Below are 16,293 nucleotides of genomic sequence, written 5' to 3'. Positions count from 1 at the left end.
AGGTGTAAAAGTTGCTCAACTTAAATAAGGAATATTTCTCTCACAACAAAAAAATATTATGGATCTATTAAAAGAAAAGCCTTGTGAAACTCCAACTAACTCGAGACATAAACTGCACACAAATCAAGGAATCGATATAGATCATAGATTAGTTAGAAAATTAATATATTTAGCTTACACACGTCTAGACATCACATTTGATGTAAGTCTCATTAGTCAATTTATGCACAAACCTATAAAATATCACCTTTAAGTTATTTATAGAATTCTTAAATATATTAAATCAAATATCAGAAGAAGAATCCTCTACAAGAAATATTATACATTACATATTGAAGGTTATACTGATTCAGATTATATTGGTTCATTAGTTGATAGGAGACCTTCACGAGGAAATCTTATAGTATGGAGAAATAAGAAATAACATATTTCAAGATCCATCACTAAATTCAAGTTCATAACTAGTGCCCATGGTATTTGTGAGCTTCTGTGAATCAAAATCATCTTGAAAGATTTAAAAATTAAGTGGGAATGATCTAAGAAGATATAAATGTGATAATAAATTTGCTATCAGCATTGCTCATAATCTAGTATACAATATATTCGTACCAAGCTTGTGGAGATGGATAGAATTTTCATAAAAGAGTATGAAAATGTTAGGAAACAAGTGTAGAAATTGTTGGCTTAAATTGAAATTTCAGCAAGATAAAATCTGAGATAGAGACGAATCTTGTGGAAAAAAAACACTTAAAAAGCTTTTAGATTGATGAAATACAAAAGAAGACAAACAAGATACAATGGATCTTCAATTCTAGAGGAAGATCTTGCTCTCCCAATTCCTAGCTGACAACTAGAGCCCAAGAAAACCTAAGAGAACTCTCAAATTCAGCAAAAATATAGATATCCCTAACCCTAGGTTTACAATCTTACTTAAAGCAATCATAAGAAAATAGTAAATACCCAAACAGCCCCCTTAATTTGAATTTCCCCCATAATCCTCCCCTTTAATTTCCTCTTAAATGCTCTTGAAGGTTGTTGGACCCCACCCCAAAGGGGAGTTAATTGTTGTGGAGGTGGAATACTTCCGCCTCCTTTTATAGACTTGGACGAGTCTAACAGAAAGTTCATTAATTTGTACTCTGCATGCACTAACAAAAAATCAACTTGCTAGCATATTCACCAAAGGTCTCTATAACCCCACATTCAAAAGTTTTATACACAAACTTGTAATGGTAGATTTTTACCATCTAATTTGAGGGGCAGTGTTGGAGACCATAGGGCTTACATCCTATGCATGCATGAGCACCCATTCTAATCTCATGTATGCATGCCATTGGTTGGATTCACATGTCAATCAATCTTGATAGGAATTGTTGAGCGCACGGATTAAGGATTCACCATTAGATCGATCCCCTCATAGTCATAGGAATACAATCCATGTGCTCCTATGTCGCACCGATACGAATACGACGACACATACGACACGATATGGGACACATCAATTCTTAAAAATACATGATATGGGTACGGCATGAACACAACATTATAATTTATAAATCATATATAAAAATTAAAGAAAACAATCAAAGCATAATTTGGTGGCATGTTTACTGAATAACATATGAGAGCTAAACTTTTTTTTTCTATTTAAGAAGACATACAAACCACAATAACCTTTGTGTGTGGACTCGTCTCGCGTAATTAACGATAGAAAAGAAGCTTGCGGTCGCTTGTCCTCATCTCAGGTAAACAGACGTTCGTCTCACCTAAACGAACGCCTCGAGTAAACGAAATATCGTCTCACGTACGCCCTCGTCTTGCGTATCACCTCGCCTCGTCTCTCATACGCCCTCGTCGCTCCTACTCAGCGTCAGCCACCTCTCCTCTCATGCTCCTTCGATGAAATGACGAAGACGAAACTCGCTCGCAGTCGCGGATGCAAGCTTGTCAGTCGTAGAAATGAAGGAGCCCTAATGCCTCATCTCGTGGGTTCGAAAATGAGAAAATCTCGATAGCATCCGCGGAAGTAAATATGATGCGTTTTTTTTCCTGGAATTTTTATCATTTTTCAATGGACACTCGTATCTTTTGAAATTAAATAGTATTTTAATTTGATACGATTTTGTTGTATCTGACACGTATCAGTGTCGTATTGGACGTGTATCCTATCCGACACATATCCGATACAACACACCTTCATAAGTAGGTGTATCAGTGCAATATAGATGTGTTCTCTTTAGCCATTAGCCCCTCCTGGGGTATTTTCCCCTTTTTTGTTAATTAATTTTGATTTATTTTTAATGGAAGACTCTTGGATGAGGTCTATATATACCTTCATATTTTGTTTAGAAAAGAGCATAAAAATTCGAAGTAATTTTTATATACTTCACTTTTGCACTTATTGCTTCTCCACAGCAAAGGAACTTCCATTATCTTGCAATTCTTGCGAACGTGTTTTTTAGTCAAATCTACCGAAACAAGATAGGGAAACCGTGTTGGCGGCTCTGCAAGTAGTGTGAACTTCAGGCTTCAAATGCTTTTTGTTAGCTGCACGCAAACAAATATTTTAAAAGATAGAATGTAGTCAATATGCTACCAGCTACGCTGCAGCAATAAAAGCGTTTAGAATTCTTTCTCACCAAATATTACTATTCGCTTGCTTATAATTATCTTCTCCTTGAATACCTACTGAAGAGCTGAGCATTTTTTGACTCTGCAGGACTGGGAGATTTCTGCAGCCTCAGAAAAGCTGGCAGAGTGTCAGGAAACCATCCTTGAACTTGGGAAACAGTTGAAGGCCTTGGCTTCACCAAAGAATGCGACTCTACTTGACAATTTGATCTCATCACCTGCTATTGTAAGACACAGCCGAACTCCACAATTGCTTGAACAAGTGATAGCTGTTGACAATGCCAAATTTGTGGATATCAAATCACCGCAGACCAAAGAAATCATATCCGGTGAACCTCAAAAAACTGATGCAAGCTTTCTGAATGGACAGAAAGGCTCTCTGCATTTTGTTTTACAAAATCAGGAGAGCAGCAACAGGCATGGTTATCGAGCAAAATCGCCTGATAGGTCTCCTGCAGAACTGGGTGGATCTTATACACAAAAGTGTGGAGTTGAAGTAGGAACTCTTGTGAGTATTCCAAAGAAGCAGAAAGGAGGAATTCATCTTCTGAAAAAATTGCTTTCAAGGAAAAAGAAGACAGCAATAAGAAGTTGGTCCTAGCCAATGTTTCTTTCAGCACTTTTGAGTTGCTGAGAATGGATCATGTCAGCTGGAGTGCTGTATTAGATTCTTTTGCTTTGTCTGTATGTCAGGATGTAAGAAATTTTTATTTTTGGTCTCTGTTTGAGGAGTTTTTTTTTTTTTGTCTGTATATGCTTTGTTTGTTGAGTGGCTTGTGAGGGAATAAGTTGTGTATGGTAAAATTGTGCATCTTGTTTGTTGTCTATGGCTTCGTTTGGGACGGTTTTTTTGCTGCTTCTTAAAGCCGCTTTTTAATATAAAATTTTTGTACAATAAAGCTGCTTTAAGAAGCAATAAAAAAAATCGTCCTAAACGAAACCTATATATATAATATACATATGTAAATTAAGTGTGACCGGCTGCAGCAAACATATGAATGTTCATGTAAGAAGTATTGCTATATAAAAAAGATGTCACTGCTATGTTTTTGGTATTTGTTATTTACTCTTTATGTAAAGAAATTGGCACTAGGCCCTTCTCATTAGGCAAGTTTATATCAAAGTATCAAAAAACCTACTACCCAGAAGGAGGTAATTGTAACCTTTTATTTTTATTGATGAGCATTCCTTTAAGAAAAGTTATACAGTTGATTTGCAATGTTGTGCATGTTGGTAACAGGAGAGGGGTGCACAATTCAATCTTCTATAATAGAAAATTTATAGACTCTTAGATTAGCTCCTTTAGGCTTCGAATAATTTTAATTCTACTGCTCAATTCTTCATAGACCCTTATAAAGAGGTAATTGGAATAAAACAGCAATTTCCAGCTTTATGAAGCTTGTTAATGGCAAATCATCATTATAATATAATAAATAATCATAAAAATGTCCTTTTGTAGCTTAAAATCCCTTGATGCATCATTGATGAGCAACTAATGAAAGCCTCTATAGCAAATATTTTAGTTTGGACTGTTATATTAAGCATATGTGCTTGAGGCACTAGCTTCTTCAATTCACATGATGATGAATTCTCTAAGTTTCTAGGTAATTTCTTGCTTCCCAGGGTCTTTGTGCTTAGGAAGGGATCATCTCATTATAGAAGGATGGCCATTAATGACCCAAAAAGTCCATGATAGCTACTAGAAAGTAACTTTTGGTTTTGAGTAGTGATATTATTGTGCTTGCATCATGCCTCAACATTTAATTTGAAAGAATTATATCTTTTTATACGTTAATAATAACAACCATAGTAACTTATATTGAAATACCAACGAAAGTAACTTATATTGATCAAAACATTAATATACATTTGTATTTATCCCTTAAAAATTCATATACAGTAATCATGCGTCATACAATACATTATATTATTCATTCACTCATGATTACAAAAGAATATATAAAGATAAATAGACAAACAATTGTAAAATTTGAGGAAATCCAATAACTGATGTCTCACACTCCCAATGTTCTTTTTTGACCTAAAATCATTTAACACATATATAATGAGCTAAAAAACTCATCAAGTCACTAAAACACTATAACATAACTCAGAACACAGTGACAAAATAATATGCGTGTAATAACTCAGTTCATAATAGTAACAATCAATATGATCATGAATTTATGCATAAACAATAAAATACTTAATATATAGTAAAATCCATAAATTGGTAAACAAGTACGGTACATTAAGAAAATAGTGAAATCTATAAACTAGCACGGAAGTCGAAACAATAAAGTAGTAAATACTTATTCATAAATCATACATCGTAGTTCTAGTTTAAGCGGTATTTTTCTAGTAATCAATAAATTAGTAACCGTTGATTCAGTAAATAAAATCATCACTTTTTATCCATCAGCATAGTAATCATCTCCTTATAACTCTTAATCAGTGAATTATGTAAATCAATAGATGATAACATCAAACCATAGTAATTAATGAAAAACTCATCGGCCCACAATGCATGCTGTAAAGATCAACCAGTTTTCAATCAACATTAGTAAATAATCAATCTTTGTTTATTTTCAGACATAGTATTATAAAAGTAATAGTAACCAACTATTTTTCAATCACATGCTCATATTCATTCAAAATGCTTGTATTAAAATGCCAATATTTCTATTCAGTGCAATTCATATAAAATGCAATAATTATTATTTTACCCAGTGAAATTAAAAAATCATCAAGTTAAAATGTCCACAATAATCAATACTAAAACATACAAAAAATTACATGAAAAAGTCTACTAAATCTAAAAAAAGTGTTATAAAATCATTTTGAGAAAATCGAACGGTCAAAATCAAAATCTTTGAAGACAAAAATAGGAAATAAGTTACCTACAACGATCCAAAATTTTTTCCTAGAAGCAGCGAAACGAACTAGCGACCAAAATTTTGGTTTTTTCTTTCCTCCTTCTCCTCTCCTTCTTCTCTCATTCCTGACCTGACAAGCCAAGAGAGAGAGAGAGAGAGAAAGAGAGAGAGAGAGAGAGAGAGGTGGCTAGGTGCAGAGAAAAATATATATATAAACTCATTTCAGTTCAAAGAGAGAGAGAGAGAGAGAGGTGGCTAGGTGGCTAGGTGGTAATTTTTGGCACTACTGCACTCTCAAGCACAATGCCTTGGTACTCCAGTTCAAATACAAATTCAAAATTTTATTTTAAATTTATTTTCATAATTTTCAGATTTTTACAGCTTGATCCCTCAATAGTTTTTTAGATAGGTTGTAGTAGACATTGGCCAAGGCAAAGTTCATCACGTTTATTGGTAACTAAATCATCATTTCAAGCCATAAGAGTAGGGGATAATGAGTTTGAGACCTATATAACTCTCCAATGAACATAGTTCTAAGCAAATAATTATAAACAAATAAAAATATATAATGAATATTAACCTTTGTAATAGACTTGGTCAATAGCCATGAATGCTTTTTGGGAACCATCATTAACATCTTACTACTGTTAAGAAAGAGAGTGCTCTTAACAAAGAGAAAAATGAGATGAACTATAGAGAAACTACAAAAAAGATTTACTACAAAAGAGAACACTAAAATTTATGTTGTTTGGCTTAAATAAGCCTATATCCACAACTTCAAGAAGATCATATAATCTACTAACCTTCAAAAGAGAAACATAAAAAATAATACTTAATACAATATTAAAGATATTAACAAAGATATACCTTTGTTTAGCTGAGAGAAAATTTAGTCGCCTATTATAAAGATGAGGGCTAAACCTCTTCTTTACTAGAGAAGCAAAAGAATTCTACTTACTAGCACCCAAAAGACTTCTTCCTTTCTTTCATGGATGACACCCCTCTCCTCTCTTCCTGTTTCTCTTTTTTCTGTGTTGCTTCTTTTTATGTGATGCTCTATAAGTGAGAATTAAAAGGGTTTATATTGTGAAGAGTTCATCTTTTAATATTAATGATCAAACTACTCTTGAAAATTCTTATAGTCTCTATTGTAAACTTTTATGATAACATTTATTTCAGATTTTATGATTGCCTTTAATTAAGATTTTGTGATAGCCACAAATATTTAAAAATTAAAATTAAATACTATCCAAAATAGATAATGAAATTATACTCACAATAATAATCTTCCACTTGGAGTCTAAATTTAATATAAGTGTTTAATGATCATGTTTAAATACCTCTTTATATGACATCTCCAAGTTATCGGTCTTAAATGCTCACTAAGGCTTTCTTATACCTTAGTCCATGGAAAAATGTTCATATTTTATTTTATTTTTGTAGCTTTTTTGTTTTTTTGAATTTTTGCTATTAAGTAATGGTCATCTATCATTTGAAAGCTCCCACTTGACAATTTATATTTTATAGTACTCTTCTATAATCTTAATCGATAGATTTCATAGCATCTCTCATCTTTTTTTTTTTTATTCTTGATGTCATATACTTAGTACCGTTTTTGCTTTCATGAGCTACCGCCATAGTTGTTAAATCGAACACATTAATTAGCATGTGCCATCATATTCTACAATACATAGAGTCCATTAACTAAATCCTCCTTTGTGACAACAAATACACACAAATATATCTTAAACGCATAAGCATCATCAAATAATTTATATCCTTCAACACTAAGGGCGCTTAGAATATTAGATTCTTCTCTAAATTTGGTACATAATTGACTCTAGCTAATGATTTAGTTACACCATATTGTGCCTTTAACTTTAAAGTGAGCCTTGCATATAGAACTATTTCTCATGTAAATAAAACTAACATAGCTTGGCTTATATATGAAAACCATATCTAAATTAGAATACATGTGATTAGGATAGGTTGAATTCAAAATTTACTACTCGTTATACATAATATTTTTTTAGTCATCTAAAGGGCATCACCAATTTTATAACTAAATAAATTTACAAATTAATTTCATCAAGTGACTTATCCTTTTTGTGGTTGTCATTTTCTTCTTGCTCTCACTTTTTCTAAGTAAAATATATTTTTTTCATATTCCCTTTTCTTATAACAAAAGTAAGTAATCTTTTTTAATTCATTATGTGATTTACTTCTGCCATGATAACAAGAGAACTCTTGCTCATAGAAGTTCCCTTTTACCTATAATGAAACTTCAGCTGATTTGTTGCTTCTCTGTAGCTTAAAAAGTCATCTCATTTGAAAGAAGCAAATTTTTTGCATCCACTAGTTAAGTTCCTTATATCATAATCATATAACATAATATCTTAAAATTACTTGTAAGAGGAGGTAAAGAGAATAAAAATAATAAAGTTTGATCTTCATCATCAATAATATCACCAACATACCCAAATATTGAACGATGGAATTAAATTTATTCAAATATGATTTAATAGGCACACCTACATATAAAGTAATAAAAGTCTCCACTTATGATAAATTTTATTACAGTGATTTTTGATCATGTATAAAGACTTCATCTTGAGCCATAAACTTTTTGTAGTTATCTCCTCTAAGACCTCAATCATGACCTTATTTTTCAAACATGGTTGAATCATTGAGAGGGTCTTCTCATCTATCTCTATATTTTCTTCTTTGATCATGATTTCAAGCATCTTTTTATGCCCCATGATATTTTCTTAAGTCCATGTTGGACAAGAACACTAAGCATCTTAACTATCCAAAAGCCATTTCTGTTTGAGCCATCTGAATTGAATTCTCAATCTTGAACTTCATGAACATTATACTTTTCATAACCTTATTTTAATACTAGTTATTAGGAAAGAGAGTATTCTCAATTTAGAGTTAAGTATGATGAACCATAAAGTAATTGCAAATAAGAATCATACCAAATTTTATGTAGTTCAACTTAAGTAAGCCTATGTCCACGACCACATAGAAATTGGATAATCAATTGAGCTTCAAAAGAGATGAAGAATTATACTTTATATAAAATTATAGATATGAATAAATACACTAATTTATCTAGCTGAGAGAAAATACAATCATCTACTGTAAAAATGAGTGTTATACTTCTTTATTAAAGAAGCTAAAGAACTCCACTTGCATGCACCTAGAAGAATTATGTCTTTCTTTCTAGGATGACATGACTCTCTCCTTTTATTGTCTTTTTCTTCTCTCTTTGTTTCCTCTTTTCTAGGATGATCTATAAATGAGGAATACATAGATTTATAGTGAAGTGCATACGTTCTAACATTAATAATGAACCACGATTAAAGACTTTTGTAGCCTCCTTATAAACTTTTAGGGATATCCTCCATTTAGGACTTTACGATTGCCTCCAATTAGAACTTTGTGGAAGCTAACAATCTTAATAAATCAAGATAAAATATTTTCCCAAATAGTTAATAAAACTATGCACTTCACTTAACAACTGGAACCTTAGATAGATCCTTTAAAGAAAAATTTCCCTCAAAATTGACTAATTACTAATGTTAAAACTTGAACCGAACAGAACTGGTCCAGTATTCCTCATTCGTGTGAACCAGTAGATAGCAAACAGCTCCCCTATTCGCGCAAGCCGGCCGCCCGACTCCTCCTTCACATGAATCATAAACGAACTGCACTTGTCTGACGTCTCTTCCTCCAAATTGTGATTTATTCCCATATTAGACAAATTCTCCTGTCTCGTTGCCTCTCTCTCCCGCCATTTTAGATGAATTGAAATCTATGGAATCATTTTTTTCCTCTTTTCTCCCTCGTAGCAGCCACCAAAAGTCCTCCTCCCTCTCTCAATCGCCTAATATCTTCTCTATTCTTCATTTTTGTTTCTTCCCTACGAATAGCGGCCATTGTTGACAAAGAAGATCCATCCATCTTCTATGTTTTCAAGCAAGGTGGAGTCTACCTTCTTTCTCTTGGATCAAGATTAGGTCTTTCTCCTCCCTCCTTTCCTGTTGATCAAAGTCGGGTAGGTGATTATTGTTATCATTTTTTTATTGTTGTTGTTGTTTGGATGTTTAATTGGAATTGTGGTGGTAGATCTTAATTAACAATACCTATATAGTTTTATGCTTTTATTTGTGTGGGAGTCTCTATGTTTCATGTATTGGAGTCTTTTTTCTATTAGTTTGTATGTTAAATTAGGATTCTTCTTGTCGGGCTTTTGGAATCATTGTCTTCGTAGCCTTGTCAATTCAATATTAGATAGGCTTGGAGTTTCGTATTGCTCTCCCAAAGGTAAGTAATTGTTGTTTATTTTGGTGTAAGCGTACCCTTCTTTATTAAGGAAAAAAACTATGTCGATAGTATTAGGTTCCTTTTATAACTATTTAGACTGACAGTACTATATTGACTTGTGATGCATAATCAAACAAGTACTAAATATTTATCATTGCTCATAGTAGAAAACTTCATAAATAAAATACTCTTGATTTACTGCTACATAACTTCATGTGTATCAATTTTGTATTTTCATGTATGCTCTTGTTTGAATATAATAAATGTTATGCTGTTAAAGCACATTACTTTAATTTGTTTATTGCAATACTTGATACTCATGTTATAAATCATGTTGATTATATAAAGTATAATTATCATACTAAATTACATAAAATCTATTGATTGTTTGTTACAACACTTGCACTGTATGATTATGTGTATGTCGGTATAATATTATTGGTTTTGACTAGTCGAGGTCTACCGCCCCTAGAGTGACGACTCTACAGCAAATCACGGGATTTCCTTAGGTTGGTGTTTCCCTTCCCCGTAATAGATATATGATGAATCGACAATAAAATATATGCTAAATATAAGAAAATATAAGTGGGTATATGTTTGAAGCAATAAGTGACTGATAGGTCGATCATGCATTTTGATGTATGATGTTATCACTTATCTAGAGTGATTGCCTTTATGGACATTGAAATAATTTGCATTGAAAGTAGTTTGATACATACATTAATGATACTAGCATATTAGATTGCTATTATAGAAAGCATGGTATGTTTCATTATTTCTTTGGTTTGGTGACTTTAGGTTGTTATTTCAACCAATTGGTTGCATGTTCATATTGCATGCATGCCCAATTCCTTTGTTATTTATGCTTTGATAGATAGTACTTATTTGGTGAGTTTAACTTATATATCAAACTCACATGTTGTCTTTTTCAGTAGATCCTACAGGCATCTTTGGTGGACCGCCACCACAGAAGCAGGCATGTTTATGGTGTGTACTTCCTTCTGGGCTCGGGGTGTGACAATTAAAGCCCTAAATCTTCTTTAGTTTTATATGACCACCACCATTGGTGCCTTAATGCCACCATCCCTAGTCTATGTTGTTGACGACGTTCCACTTTACCCCTCAATTGTTCGTAAGTGGAACAACTATATGCTCATTTTGGCGAACAATTGATTATTTACATAAGTGTTTGTCCTATGAAATTTTTTCTACAAGATTTTTTATATATAAACAAAATCACATTTATCTATCTGGGAGTGTTCAGTAAATTCTAGAGCTAAGGCAAGCATAAATTTATCATCTCACTTCATCAGAATTTCATCAAACACCTAAAGTACCATTCTATTGAACTTTTTTTTCTATGAAAATATAAAATTTTCATTAAAAAAAAAGAATAAATTTCCTTACAACAAAAATACAATATTAATTTGTGTAATTAAATTATGAAAAATTTGTACAAAACTCATCTGAAGAAAAAGGCACAAAAGCTTATAATGTGGATGAAGTGTGCTATCAATTTCTTTTCTAATGATTGCTTTCTTTCCTTGTTTCTGCCAGTCCTCATCAATTTACTCATCAGTTGAAGCAACAGCTACTTATGAAGAGTGTGAGGGGCATATATAGCGCTAGCTTTTGGAATGAAAGTGGAGATGACGGCATGAGGAAATGAATGGCCTGCAAGCTTGCAAGTCATCTTAATTCCCATCACCGTGCAGCTGCTCTTCTACTCCTCCTAATCAATGCCTTCAAAGCCTATTAATGATGCCACTAGGCATATACATAATTCCATGGTGGGCTCCTCCTAGCACTTCAAACTCACTTTTTTTTTGGAGAAATTATTCTGTGCGCATTTCAGACGTAGAGCTACATCCATACGCCAATAAAATTGTTACATTTGGTTTGCCTACATTGAAGATGACGACGTGGATAGTCCGCTTAGACTACAACCTAATTTTAATCTGTCTTATCAGCCCGACCGGAGGAGAGCTGACACCCGCCCACCCAGAGTAAAGGTAAAAAGGTGAATGGGGGAAAATTTTCACATTTCAAGCGCCTATTCGGTTTTCAATTTCCGGCATTCGTAGTTATCCGAGGTTCGTGCAAAAAATTCTCCTTGCAACTCCTTCCGGCATTCTCTTCTGCGCAAATGGAGTCACCTGTAAAAAAAAGTTGGTTTGTTGCTTGTGTTGTTAACTGTGTTTTTATTGCGTACAACAGATTAATTGTTTTCTCTACTAATGCACTCCATATTTTCTGTGTGCTCAGAACTAAAATCATAACATTTTAACATAAATACTATAGATCTTAAAAAAAAAAAGTAAACACACTAAACCATAAAAAACAAAAACATTCTGATAAGGAAAAAGATTAGTTATTTATTATCTTCTGCGTATTTTTAGGGTAAATAATGCGTGATTTTTGCATATCTTCTGCGTATTGCTGAAGACTAAAACTTTAATATTTGAACATAAATACTATGGATCTGAAAAACAATAAATAAGTAAACATACTAAACCATAAAAATTAAAAACATTTAGAGAAGGAGAAAAGATTAGTTATTTCTTATGTTCTACGTATTTTTAGGGTAAATAATGCGTGATTTCTGCGTATTCTCTGCATATTTATTGAAGAGTAAAACCCGGTCAGGCTGCAAGACAAATGATTTGGACCAGGTCGGGTTGCAAAACAAATGCATATCTAGTAAAAAAATCCACATCATCATCTTCCACGTAGGCAAACCACACATAACAATTTTATTGGCATTCGGGCGTAGCCCTGCGTCCGGAATGCGCACAGAATAATTTCTTTTTTTTTTGAGGGGGGGGGGGGGGGAGGGGAGGGGGAATGCATGACCGTTCCTCACATAAGAACATATTTGTAGTATTCAAAAGACAATTTTTTATACAATCACAATTTGCTATAAAAACAAATTATAACTTTGATGCTTTGTTACGTCTGAAGCCCCTAGGCAATTTTTTTCTGCTTAGTATCATCTGTATGCTGCAAAAGTTAAAATTTAAGAAAAATAGAATGTATGACAGACTTTCAGAAAAGAAATTAGAAATAGAAATTTTCAATCATTTCATATTATCATATATAGTTGAAATAAGCTATCTTCTATGAAATATATTTTAATAGTAGGACTTGGGACAGTGCGGCATGAAAGGCTATGGTTAGCAATTATAAAACTCGGAGTGCTAACTCCAACATTCCCTTAATTCCATGAAAGAAAATCTCACTCAAAACACATACTCTTTCTCACTCTCTCCACTTCTTTTGGTTTCCTTTTTCTTCCCTTTTTTGGGGATTGAAAGAATCTCTTCATTCCATCTCTTCAAAAAGGAAGAAAACACTTATCATGAAACCAAGCCATAGCCGGCAGATTTGACGGGCTAACATCGAAGACATCATATACTTTTCAAGCCAATATTCAACTAAAACAATGACATAAAAGTCGCAAAAAAAAGAAAAAGTAGCTTACTGGCAATCCCTTAATTCCTTCTTCAAGTCAACCTTATCTCATCATTTGGTCTTCTCATCCTTTCTCTCTTCTTTTTCTCTTTCTTTGCATGCTTCCCCTCCCCCAATCCCCACCACTATCTCTTTTCATAAGCAAGCGTCACTTAGTCATGACTTTCTATTTAAGAAAGCAAGTACTTGCTCACTTTGGCCTGTTCTGAGTTAGTGGTAAGTATACCATGAAGTTTCAGCAGTTGGAATTAGCCTTTTTGAATAAAAATTCCTCAACGTCTTCTTCCTCTTCGTCTTCCTTGACTCTTGGATTTAAGCGTCTTCGGCCGGTCGTACCGGCTGCATCCACTGTCAAGCCTGTTACTTCTCTGGAACTCAAGAGCTTCAGCTTCTCTAAGGCTTCTTCCGCACCTCTGCAACATCAACATGTCACTCTGGTAATTTCTCTCTCTCTCTCCCTCTTCATCTCCAAATTAATGCAAGTGATAGTTCTAAAATAGTTGAGTGAAAATTAATTTTATGAAAATTGTTGTAATACTATATATTCTTTTCCTCAAAAAAAAAAAAGAATATCAGTTATTATGATATTAAATTATAATAAAACATATTCACCAACAAAATTACAACAATAAATTGTATGTATGTATGTATGTCTAAAGCTTGTTTTAAAAGCAGTCAGGAGGGGGAACAAGATGGAACCCAACTCAAGAACAGATAAGGAAACTAGAGTCACTCTACAATAGCGGGATGAGGACACCGAACGCCCAGCAGATCGAGAAGATAACTGCTGAGCTGATCAAACATGGAAGAATTGAAGGAAAGAATGTCTTCTACTGGTTCCAGAACCATAAGGCAAGGGAAAGGCAGAAGCAGAAGCGCAACGGTCTCCTCAGCCCCTCCTTGCCACCAGACTCAAACTTCTCTGAAACAAAGGCATGCTTATACATGCACACAATTTCTAACTAAGAAGATAAGATACCTATATATACATATATATATCTTGTTCTAATTAGAAACTTTAGTTGGTGCTATTGTAGGGAGCTGAAGAGAAGAAGGAGAGTAGAGATGGGAGAAGCAAGAGGAGAAGCAGGAGTTGGGGAGTTGAGCTTGATCAGATTATTGAGTGCGGCGGTGATGACAGAGTAACACTCGAGCTCTTCCCTTTGCACCCGGAGAACATTAATGGAAATAACTACTTTTAAATATATAAATCAGCTTATGGACGATTGTTGTAGTTTTTAATTTGTTTGTTTATGAGATTATGGTGCGTTGTAGGTAGCTTTTTCCTTTTTATAACCAGATCTTTTCTGAAAAAGAGAGTTGAAACAATTCAAAATAACTTTTAAAACTCTATTTTTTCACAATAAATTCACTACAAATTTTACTGAATCATCTGAAACTATAATCATCTGGATCTTAAGTTGTCAAGATTCTGCTGCTGCTGAATTCCAGTAGCTGACTCTGCAAAAGAAAACATATTTGGATGCTTAATTATTTGAAGTCATGCTGCTCTTTTCCAAGGCCTGACAGTGCTGAACTTTTTTTTTTTGTTGGTTTGAAAACAAGGTCGCGCGTGGGAAGGTTAGGGAGACATATTCATTATCTGTCTTTTTCATATGTTTAGTAAAGTTAATATAATTTAGCGAATTTCAAGTAAAATTGATGACAGAAAGGAAAAAAAAAACTTGTTATCCATTGGTCATGACTATGATCATAATGAAAATTTTAAAAATTATATATCCATCATGCATCATTTATTTAACATAAAAAATTGTATTTGTCAAGATACAAATCACCATGTTCAAATTAAATGAATGATAATGGGAACTTCTTGATAAAAATTTTATTTATTGCATGAAAGTTGGAAGAGTTGGAAGCTTTCATAATCTAGTTGATAAATGCATTTTAAAGAAGAGCATTCCACATAATGTTTTTGTCCGAAAGTTGAAAACTTTCACGATTTAATTAAGTTGCACTTAATAAATTTAAGTAAATATTTTATCTTCTTTTTTCGTTTACTTAATCCTCAAAGTCAAAGCTTATAAAGATAGAAGTATAGAATGGTGAGAAGCAATCATGAGAGAGAGACAATCAAAGAAGAGTTATAAATTTTACTACACGTACACTCTATTGTGCTGGTTCACTACCTCTCTACTGAGAACCGCTTATATGCGATGGTTGCTAAAATTAATAGATGGTAGAGTTAAAGGTGATGGCTGGCCAATTTGTTAGGCCAACGCTTAGGAGAAGATCTCCTTTCATGCTTGATGTCAGCCTCCTCTTTCTTATTTCCCTTTCTTCCAATCCTTTCTTCACTAAGGATTAAGTGTCCTTTTCAAACTATAGCCTCTTTTTTTGTGGGTTGGGAGAGGATGAATAGACTGGAGGCTCAACACCCCAAGAAAGAGAGAGCATTCAAAGGTTATGATTTATGTAGATCAATGCAAAATAAAGGTTGTGCTGTGTTAGATCCTCTCTCTCTCTCTCTCAAGATATGAATCAAGTTAGAAAGTACTATAGCAAGGAAGCAAGGGAGCCACTATAATGTTACTAACGAAGAACATAGAGTGAGATAGTCATAAGGATCTTGATGAACCATCTTCTTCCCCTCTCTTGAAGAAGGTAAAAGAGGAGAATGCAAGCACGAAGGAAGAAGTTGTTGCAGAGTTGTCAACTTAAGTGATCTACGTCAAAGTAATATTTCGAGCAAAGTTATGATTTTTCTTTGTTGAGTTTATATTGAATGCAAAAAAACAAAGAAAATTGTTAGTGACCATATAATTATGTCGGGTAAGTTATCAGTTTCTAAGGAAGAGAAAATTCAATTGAAAGGAAAGATTTTGTTAGGTAAATTATATTATTAAAGAATAAATTGTGGAAAAAAGCAAATATTTGTTCTTGATGATAATTGGTATATTCTTCTTATGTTATTGTGAACAATTAAAGATTCTCATACTGAGAAAAATATTGGAAGAGAAAAATAAAA

At 33.2% G+C, this 16,293-nt stretch overlaps 2 protein-coding genes across 11 annotated transcripts in view; both read left to right on the top strand.

Moving 5' to 3' along the window:
- LOC110092424 (filament-like plant protein 7) overlaps positions 1–3,444 on the top strand; it is a 25,110-nt gene extending 21,666 nt beyond the window's left edge. For all 10 annotated transcript variants that reach the window (XM_028693048.1, XM_020816965.2, XM_020816963.2 and 7 more), the window contains one exon: positions 2,720–3,444. In XM_028693048.1, coding sequence (XP_028548881.1) covers positions 2,720–3,232 — 513 coding nt within the window. In that variant the 3' untranslated portion in view covers positions 3,233–3,444. The remainder of the gene's footprint in view (positions 1–2,719) is intronic.
- Positions 3,445–13,416: 9,972 nt separating this feature from the next.
- On the top strand, positions 13,417–14,601 carry LOC110092438 (WUSCHEL-related homeobox 4). The gene is made up of 2 exons (XM_028692972.1): positions 13,417–13,744; positions 13,983–14,601. The coding sequence occupies exons 1-2, from the start codon at positions 13,535–13,537 to the stop codon at positions 14,271–14,273; spliced, it is 501 nt and encodes a 166-aa protein (XP_028548805.1). The 5' UTR covers positions 13,417–13,534; the 3' UTR covers positions 14,274–14,601.
- The last annotated feature ends 1,692 nt before the right edge of the window (positions 14,602–16,293 follow it).

Source organism: Dendrobium catenatum, unplaced genomic scaffold, assembly GCF_001605985.2.
Source record: "Dendrobium catenatum unplaced genomic scaffold, ASM160598v2 fragScaff_scaffold_29, whole genome shotgun sequence".
NCBI lineage: Eukaryota > Viridiplantae > Streptophyta > Magnoliopsida > Asparagales > Orchidaceae > Dendrobium > Dendrobium catenatum.
The sequence above is the reverse complement of the archived record's forward strand: the minus strand, read 5'-3'. Positions and strand labels throughout refer to the sequence as shown.